Source organism: Magnolia sinica, chromosome 9 (genome assembly GCF_029962835.1).
Source record: "Magnolia sinica isolate HGM2019 chromosome 9, MsV1, whole genome shotgun sequence".
Taxonomy (NCBI): Eukaryota; Viridiplantae; Streptophyta; class Magnoliopsida; order Magnoliales; family Magnoliaceae; genus Magnolia; species Magnolia sinica.
In genome coordinates this window covers 68,474,187-68,484,153 of record NC_080581.1, presented here as the reverse complement: position 1 = coordinate 68,484,153, position 9,967 = coordinate 68,474,187, and the positions used below count along the sequence as shown (strand labels likewise).

Below are 9,967 nucleotides of genomic sequence, written 5' to 3'. Positions count from 1 at the left end.
CTATCCAACTATACATGGACTACATCAGCCCATTCGAGAGCTGGAAATAGGAGAATTCCCTCTCCTCATCCATGAAAGTCTACTCCAGAGTATCGGCATCAGCAGTTCCTGCATCTACACTAGCTTCTGGTTGGTGTTTTAAAATACCGTCCTAGAGTAGGAGTGAGTGATCAACTCAGTGGTTCCATAAAGCAAAAATTACACATGTTATCAAGTCAATCAATACAGTAATGATAAGGCAACATAAGGCAATCACTTCCTAACTACTCTTTTTAATGCGAGAATGGAGTTAATGTAATGATGCATGCCCTCACCCATTGACACTCCCTCAACACGTGACTCTGACCACATGTTTCGCACATGACAACACTTCTTTAAACGTGTGACTCCAACGCTTATTTCGCCATATTCTAACTAATACAATGCAGTGCATGATCATGTTAGCCGAGTGATTAATTATGCTCATTCATCCAGTAATTTGAGGATGCTAGGATACCTCTCTTTTAAACATCGATCCTAATCGAATCACTAGGCATTGGACAACTACAGCAGTCCTACTCCTGTGTTCTTGATCCGTCTAGGTTCGTCGCTCCTAGATAAATGCATACGATAGACAAGTTGTAAGAAGTAGAGTTCACGGCCACTACGGGGAGGCTCGTCACCCTAGCGTAAGCCAACAACACGGACACAGTGTCCCATACCATCATGCCCAGCTCACGAGTCTTGAGGATCATAGTGTCACGGTTAAAGTTGGATCTCTACAATAGTGAGGGGGTACCTTAGATTCAAGCAATCGCGCTCATACATGGTGAACATACAATAGGTCAACCGGTTCTTTAGGCAATTTCGATTAATACGGGCACACACTAACATAATCGGCATGGAGCGCGTGATTGCCCCAGGTGGCTTAGCCACTGTCGATAGTCAATGTCCGACCCGTATCTTTCAAATTTACTCAAGGTGGCCAACCCAATTAATTTGGCCACCCAAACGTAAAAGTTTACCAGTTGCCTGGACTACACTCGTAACCATATTCCTATCCAAATCATGTTAACAAACATTCATAACATATGGGTTAGCATTCGATAAGCAAATTTGATAATCTATTCATTTAGGCATTTCATCAAACACATAAACAACGTCACAACAACTTGCAATTTATCAATTCATTAGATAGAGAAATAAGTATACTTAAGACAACAAGAAATCCTACATTAGCAATCATAAATCAGTAACTATAATAAAAGCATTGATAAATCGCAACCTAAGCATTTATAATCCACACCTTTCGATAGCACGCCCGACTCGGACTCGCTCCTAGGAATATGTTTCTAAGAAAGAATTGCCGGCCGCCTGAACGAGCACACGGGTTAGTTAGGGTTGAAAAAAATTCATTTGGAGACCTATATCTCTAAAGCAGTTTGTATTACTTACCCTAGGTCGTAGTCAGAGGAGTTTCGGTAGCGAGAGTGGTGGTGGTTAGGCTTATGGATCGATGGAAGAGGATTTCCCTTCGTGGCAAGCACTACTCCAATCTCTCTTCTTCTCTTTCTCTTTTCTCTTCTTTCTCTCACCTTAGGGCTTTCAAATTCGTTTTTGGGAGAAATGGGGTGAATTGGGAGCTATTTATAACTCCAGATGGTGTGTAAATGGCCCTAGGACCACTTTATATGATACTTATACCTTATGGGTGGCTATTTCTGACTAACAGGGCCCTTAGGAGGGCCCTCGGGCTCATATATGTCATGAGGTAGACTCTCTATTAATAGATCAACACTAGGACACAGTTTTGGTGCAATCGGATAAACAAATCGGCCATGGGAAGCCTATGTCAGATCAACGGTTATGAATGTTCAATCGGGGCCATGGTTATACGGATGTGTGTAGGGAATTTTTCTTACTCTGCATATGAAATTTGGTCATAAACCGACGGTCCAAAACCCTCAACTTTGCATAAGAGTGGACGACCCAATTCACTTAAGTTTCAGCTCATTCCTTTAGAGTATTTGCACTTCTCATGCACTTGTCTCTCAGCTCAAGTTGAGCGTTTATGGACACTATCCAGACTTGACCCTTGCGATGGTCGTCGAGCCCAGTAAGACGAACATTGTTTTATAATTTCAAGGCTAGCGGACCTCTGATGTGCGGTCTAGGTCCTTTACGGAATTTCAGGGTACTCTCGAGAGGGGCAGGCCCTCGGGATTTCCCCCAAGTTTTCGAATGGTGGTGTGCTAGTGCACTTGTGATCCTGAGCTATTTATTCGTAGGAATAGTGGCCCGAACTTAATTTTTTTAATGCTATGTATTAGCATACACCTAATCGTAGATAGCTACTCGAGTATGGCCCTCAGGCGGTTCTGCCCTTGGTTGAACTCGGTTCTCTGTACGGATTTTCCCGGGACATTACAAGCTTCAAAGATGATTAGGATTTTTTTTTCAACTACTTATAACAGCGAGTTGAGTCAAGGTCGAGCTGAGTCGAGTCAAGTGACCCAGTGCTCGACCTCGACTCATTTTCTAACTTGAGCTCCTATATATGACTCATTTTAACTCATCCCACTGAGTCAAGGCATGTCAAGTTGAGTTTTTTCGAGTCCAGTCAAGTGAGTTTCTGAGCTGACTCAGCTCATGACCAGCTCTATGCAAAACAAAGAATCACTTATTTCTCAATATGGGAACCAAGTCCCAATGGTTTCCTTACAGGTATAAAAGCTTTGGTTATTTAATACTCTTTGGTACACGGGCACTTAAAAATTGTATGTGATATAAATTGTCAACCCACCGCTACTTGGTCACAATCTTAAAACTAGATTGGTTGAGCGATCCTAACATCTGATTCATGAGGGCACTTGTTTGTTGAATCAGGACCATCATTTTTTTTTCCCATTTTTTATTGTCCAATAAATGCCCACTGATCTAGCTAGTTCATAGAAGATGTTAGATAATCAAATCGTCATCATCATCTAGCTTTATACCAATCAATTAGGGTTGGCTACTTTGGAACCTAGGCCGCGTGTGAAGGCCAGTTGACCCCAGAAAGGCTGCAACTGCGAGGCTCTCTCTCTCTCTCACCTAAGGCTTATTGTGCTTGTTTCAATGTTAACAGGATTGTATTGACTCGCTAATGATGAATGTTTGTTTTGGAGTTGCCAGTAGCTAAATTTAGCTTAAGATCTATAAATGGCTAGAAACCATAGAATTGCTGACGAAATGAAAGATCCAAATATCGTTTGATCTGAATTGACATATGTAGTTGGCATGCAGCTTAAGATCCTAAATAAGGGCCTCAGTGACCAAAAATGAATGGATTGGGCACTCTTTTCCGTCCACACTAAGTGTGTTCTCTACTTTACAAGATTTTGAATTTTCTAAAGATTCTAGGGAGCTCTAGAAGTAACTACATCCATGGGCCAAGTAGACAAACGTTGGAAAAAATATAAATAAAATAAATAAACACGAGATTGTGGTGTTGATGTGCTATGCGTGCGATGCTAGTATGAACCGGTGGAAATGTGATAATAAAAAGAGGAAAGCCAATTACTCTTATATGAAAAGAGTTAATTGCGCATCCTTGATTCTAACTCTACTCCGTGGATCCGTGGACTCTTCGAAAACTAACAGCCTATCAACGTAAGAAAGAACATCCTTAATTTGCCACCTTAACTACCATAGGGCCCCATTGTCAATCCGGATCACTTCCACATGGCCCGAGGGAATTGGATTTCCATCGGTCACATTTGGCCAATCTAGACCGTCAATTAGCTTTAGATGGGCTTGGGTATCCTTTTGGTGCACTTTTTTCTCCATTTGTGGTCTTCTCTTAGGTCACTAAAATGTTGATTTTGAGAATCCGCTGCGATCATACGAAGTATTATCTATGATCTTGGGTGGAGTATTATCTATGCTCTTAGGTGGAGTGTCTACAGGTACATGAATCCCACCTTACCATCTCACAATATAAGGGCCAGATCTTCAATAAAACCATAGGTCATTAAGTCTTTTCTCACTACCTTCATGCAAGTCCATTTAGACCTTCACCTAGCCCTTTTAGGACCTTCAACTCGCACCAACTCACTCGTGACCAGCGTGGTTCTTGGTTACCATTATACATGACCACATCATTTAAGTTCCCTCTAATGTATTAATTTCTAATTTCATCCTTGTCTTGTTACTCATGCATCTTAACATACTCATTTCAGCCACACTCATCTCATAAGCATATTGTTCTTTAAAATTTTCCTTTCAATTTGAGTGGTACATGACAATTACATATAAGTTTTAGTTTTAGTTCATGGCACATGTAAACTCAGACCCACAACTTAGTTTAAATTGAAACACTCATACCCGATTGTATGCAATTTCAAAGTAATTTTTAATAGCCCACACAACATCCATCACACCTGTTAGTGTTAAAACTTGTTTCTAAAAACACCACGGCTTTAGAAATAAGGGCACGACTACAATAGACCACTAACGCTAGTGTGACAGGAACTTTTATTCATGCATTGGTTTTACTCAATCGCAGACATTTTGGGAACACCTCTAACAGATGAACAAACAGTCAATTTTGAAAGAATTTATTGTCAGCCTCTTTGAGATATGAATCAATCTGATTCAAAAGGAAAAAAGCTTGCATCAGTATCTCAGTTTCAATTCAAACATGGGTTTTATTCTGACTCTGTTTTGAGAAAAATTTACAACCAGGAAGAGGAAAAAATAAAATCTTTATCTAAAGAAATGCATTGAAAGATTGTTTTTTCAATCCCTACTTTCCATCAGATTCCACCTAACCCATGACCTCAACAAGGCTGACAGATAGCATTTACCACCTAACCAAGGACTGCTTCTATGTTTAAATTGCATATTTTATGTTCATACTTTAATTGTTTATTATTAGTATAATTAAATTCCCAGTTATAAATTCTCCCAGTCTCCCCTGCTGAGTATACTGAGTCAATCCTCCGGTTCCACACCAGCTAAACCTGAAACCCAAATTCAAACCCGCCCTCCTTTGCCATAAAAGAACTGACCTACACTAACAAAAGAACCTGTTCCCAGCGTCAACTTCACACCATCCAGTCCAAGCTAAAACAGTACTGTTACCTCTATTACCTTTTGGTAGCTACAATCCTGATATGGACCCACCAACGACCATGTTCTCCCATTCATGTGGAACACGATGAGCACCACGGATTCAGTAGAGGGTATCTTTAAGACTGTGATGACCAAGAATTCAAACAATGTATGGAGAAATGACAATCTTTTTGTAACTTGCATGCAAAAAGAAGCAACCAGTCACAACAAGATGAAAGGATTGTAGAAGAAAATCATAAAGGATGGGCTCTAGCATTAGTGGGGAAATTCATGTTTATGATACCTCCTTCAATTTGAGACATCTAATGGAAGATTCAACAAGCCCCCGAATGGAATTCTTGAGATGGAGAACAATTTCTATCTATTTTATTTTTCATACATGGTAGATCTAGAAGATGTGATCAGAACAGTATTAGATGTTGCAGAAATGGGAATATGACTTCTCCCAGCCAATGTGCTAATCATTGCCACAGCTATCTTTATTCGGATCAATAACATGTCGATGGAATAATGAAAATGGAAGTCAGCTGCCACTGAGAAGTGATGAAACTACGGAGAACTGGACCAGAGCACAATTTGAAAGAATTAGTGTTGAGGTCAACCTACCCAAGACGATCATGGAATCTTTTGAGATTGAAACCAGGCACAAGGAAATGTGTGGTGAGCTATGAGTAACTGTTTGTGGTTTGTTATTCCAGTGGCAGGATCGACCATCTCATCAGTGATTGCACAACTGATGTTAAATTCCACCCCTCACCTGAGGCAAACAGAACTGGGTCATTGTCGGGATTCCACTGTGTAGATTCACCTGCCAAAAATCAAGCCTTCCCATGCAGCAAGCCAGCCACAATGCTTGAAATAAAATGATGGGTTAGAAAAACTTGGCCAAACCTTTTTGGTCACTCGTCAGTTTTGTTAATAGTGCAAGTGATCAGTGGACAAGTCCAATCTAAGGTTGAGAGAATCCGCATAGTGGGACCCATTGAATGAACAGCTTGGAACAGATCGTGTAAAAACACTAAAATCTCACGGGAAAATTAGTAGATATGCCAGATTTTCAAGAGGCAATCTTAGTGGTGTGTTTGGTTGCACAATTGAATCAAATTGCAATTATTAACCTAATGAAGTGAAAGTGGCCGGTTTGTAATTTTCTTCAAGAGTACCCATAATTGGGTTCCAAAACTTGTGATTAAGGGATCTGAATACAATTTAGGGGCTACTTGTTCATTTCGATTACTAGGAAAAAAATATTGGTTTTTGCCATTTTTTATCCAACTCAATTGTGCTTCCAAACACAGCAATATTCTCTAATTATAGAAATGTAATTGCACGGTGTTTTGCAGATAATTGGTGACACAGCATGATGAACTACACATACTGTGGTGTCTTCTTTCCTCACAAAATTTGATTTTTGTTGAGTATTTCTTTTTCATTTTCTATATTCTCCGGCAGATGGTTTCTTGTATATTAGTTATTATTGACAGAACCAGATTAACCTAGCTTTTGGTTTTTTGTTTCCAAGGACAAGATATAGGTAATTCGGATTGTTGCAATACATGTACGGTGGAGATGAGGCGGTAGAATGTCAACAGCATTGCCACTATAGAAAAGCAAACCCATGATAATCTAGCAAACTAAAACTCAATCCCTCGTTAGATGTTGCTTATCCATCAAATAAAATTCAGGGAAAGATTGAGAGTTAAATAGGCAGAATTGCATCTTGGCCCAAGAATGGATTTGGATACATTTAAGCAGAGATACATGAACAAGATTTCCTATTTTCGATAGAATCGATTATTCCGCATATACAGAACCTAACGGCTGACACTCTCAAATCAACAGATGCCCCTTGTAATTGCATCTAAGCTGACTACTACAAAAATATTCTAACTTTCTTGCTAAACATACATTTGATCCAATCTTATTTCCATTAACAACATTAAATTTGCTCAAATCTTTCTACGGGGATCTGAAAGCTTCACCAGCATAGCGGACATTCCCAAGCTCCTCTTCGATACGCAAAAGCTGTAACCAAATTGAGGGAAAAAAAAAATAAGAATTATGGGATTATGTTAATGGGCAAGGAAATTGCATCTAACAATCTGCAAGATACACAACATTTCAAGGAAAGGCCAATTGTGGGGATATATTGTAGAAATGGAGATATAATTTCTTTGGAGTGAGAAAAACACAGACTAGATTTCTTAGAAACAATGAAAGTAGTTTTGAATATTATAAACATCCCGGTAACTGTAATGAATGTAAAGATGATACAAAGGACTGAAGAATCAAAGGAACCTTGCCATGTAGGAAAGTAAAACGCTTTTGCAACAGAGTCCAGGTCATGCTGTAAAAGTAGCTAAGATAGGTACAAATAGACCCCATGATAGCTCGGTCTAAGAACCATCTCGCAGTACCAGCTATACTAATTTAAATACCAATTTGTCATATTTTGGAAAATCCAGCTGTCCAAGAGGAGATGGTTTTGTGCTGGAAATAAATCCAGTATTATAAAGAAGAATAGTTTTGAATTTTACCAATCAGACAACAGACATTTACAAAAACAAGTGGCTCATTATTACCTGATTGTACTTGGCCAGCCGCTCACTACGGCAAGGAGCTCCTGTTTTGATCTGTAGGACAGTTCACAAACAGTGACCAGTTCAACATTACACAATATCAACAAAGATAAACAACCAGCAACATATCTCTGCGAATAAAATCAGTACTAGAGATGATACCTGTCCGCTTGCTAGGCCAACGGATAGATCAGCAATAAAATTATCCTCTGTCTCGCCACTGCGGTGGCTCACCATCACACCCCATCCTGCAGCTTTTGAGTCAAGAGCTGCTTGTATGGATTCTGTAACTGTTCCAATCTGGTTAACCTGCACAAGAGATGTCTACAGTGAGTTGGAATGAACTCAACATTAAAGCGATTGTATTTGAATGCAATCATGGGACATGGAAATTGAACCATGATCATTGCTATGTGGTTCAGGTTTTACCAGGACATAAGATGTATTTTGTAGGAAGAACGCATACAGGTAATGATTGTGTCTAAGATCATGCTTGCATTAGAGACATATAATTGAATGAACCCCAGATCATACTAACAGATATTTTTATTGGTTTGTGATGCATTGTCAACACAATTCCATTTCAGAATAATCACAGGCCTGTGCAGATTTGCAGGATTCAGGCACATACTAATGGTGCCCTCAAAGGCCCAAACCAATAAATTGAAAAGGTGAGAATTGAAATCCCAAGACTCAGTTCAATGATAACTATGCTTTCCAGAATAATTTTTTAACGATATATTGCTGAAATAACTTGATATATTAAAAAGGAGAAAAGCAGTTATGGATACTCAAATTTCCAAAGATAGCAGTTTTACAAGAGCACGATAGATATCGAAACCCTTACCTTTAATAACAAACCATTACAAGACTTCTTCTGAATTGCCTCTGCAATCCGCTTTGGATTTGTTACCAACAAATCATCTCCCACTAGTTGTATATCAACTGAGGACTGTAGTGATGCCCATGAGCTCCAATCATCTTGATCAAAGGGATCTTCAATGGGCACAATTGGAAAGTCTCTGACAAACTCTTTGTATAGCTCACCGAGGCTGTGAGCTGTGTGCACATGAGCCCCATCGTTTGGCTGCTTCTTGAAATCCAGATCGTATCTGCCATCTTTAGTGAAGAACTCTGAAGCGGCCACATCCATCCCAATCTTGATCTGCAAAACCCATTTTGAGATCATTTCTGCGCAGAGAAAAAAGAGAGCTGGGGGGGGGGGGGTGGGGGGGGGTGTTTCTACCTTGCCAGTATAACCAGCCTTTTCAATCGCTTATTCTACCTTGCCAGTATAACCAGCCTTTTCAATCGCATCAATAAGCAAAACCAGCCCCTCCCTGTTATCCTGAACATTAGGAGCAAAGCCACCTTCATCTCCGACATTGCATGCATCTTGCCCATATTTGGCCTTGATGATACCCTTTAGGATATGATATACTGTTTCATAAAATACAATTTAAAACAGTCATTCCAGTTTTTCTGCATCAGTAACATAAGACTATCATGCTATTCTGGGTCTATCTGCACGGAGATCTACAAGCACAATTTAGAATGAAGCAGTGGATAATGCCAACAGATTTGAGCCTTTAAGGGGTAGGGAGGGAGCTAACCTTCACTGCCCATGCGCAGAGCCTCAGCAAATGAAGTAGCACCAACTGGCAATATCATAAACTCTTGCATGGCTAGATTATTGCCCGCATGACTGCCCCCGTTTATCACATTGAATGCTGGAACTGGCATCACAAGCTCCTTCGTTCCAGCTAATTCCTGAATGTGCTTGTAGAGAGGTACTCCCTTCGCTCCTGCACCGGCCCTACATACGCTTAATGATACTCCAAGAATGGCGTTGGCCCCTAGTTTTGATTTGTTTGGGGTTCCATCAAACTCAAGCATAATGGCATCAACATCAGCTTGATTCCTGATCAAAAAAGAAAACACATACATGTCAGAACTTTATGTTCTACAGAAAGTGGAAGCAATCAATCACATAGAACAACAAAACAAACATACAAACATCAAAATGTGATAGTAATAGTGACATATAAATCATCACAATTGGATAGACTTGCTCTAGTCTCCAAAGGTTAAGATTGAGTTCTTTATTTGGATTACTGTCTTACAGGACATCATATTCTTTGTGCAGTGATTGGCAGTGATTGGCAAGGAAATAAAAGAATCTTTCTGGAACCCTATCACAAACACATGATATAACACCTTATAGTGATACTACCAAAAATCCTCCAATGTGAGTTAGTTGCCTACTTGGCTGGTTCATGCTGGATGTTGTCTGA

General features: G+C 39.8%; 1 protein-coding gene across 1 annotated transcript; it reads right to left on the bottom strand.

Moving 5' to 3' along the window:
* Positions 1 to 6,924: 6,924 nt before the first annotated feature.
* LOC131255594 (enolase 1, chloroplastic) lies at positions 6,925 to 9,635 on the bottom strand. The gene is made up of 6 exons (XM_058256342.1): positions 9,287 to 9,635; positions 8,959 to 9,113; positions 8,521 to 8,838; positions 7,836 to 7,982; positions 7,677 to 7,727; positions 6,925 to 7,119 (listed from the first exon to the last, which is right to left on the bottom strand). The coding sequence occupies exons 1-6, from the start codon at positions 9,618 to 9,620 to the stop codon at positions 7,054 to 7,056; spliced, it is 1,071 nt and encodes a 356-aa protein (XP_058112325.1). The 5' UTR covers positions 9,621 to 9,635; the 3' UTR covers positions 6,925 to 7,053.
* Positions 9,636 to 9,967: the final 332 nt, after the last annotated feature.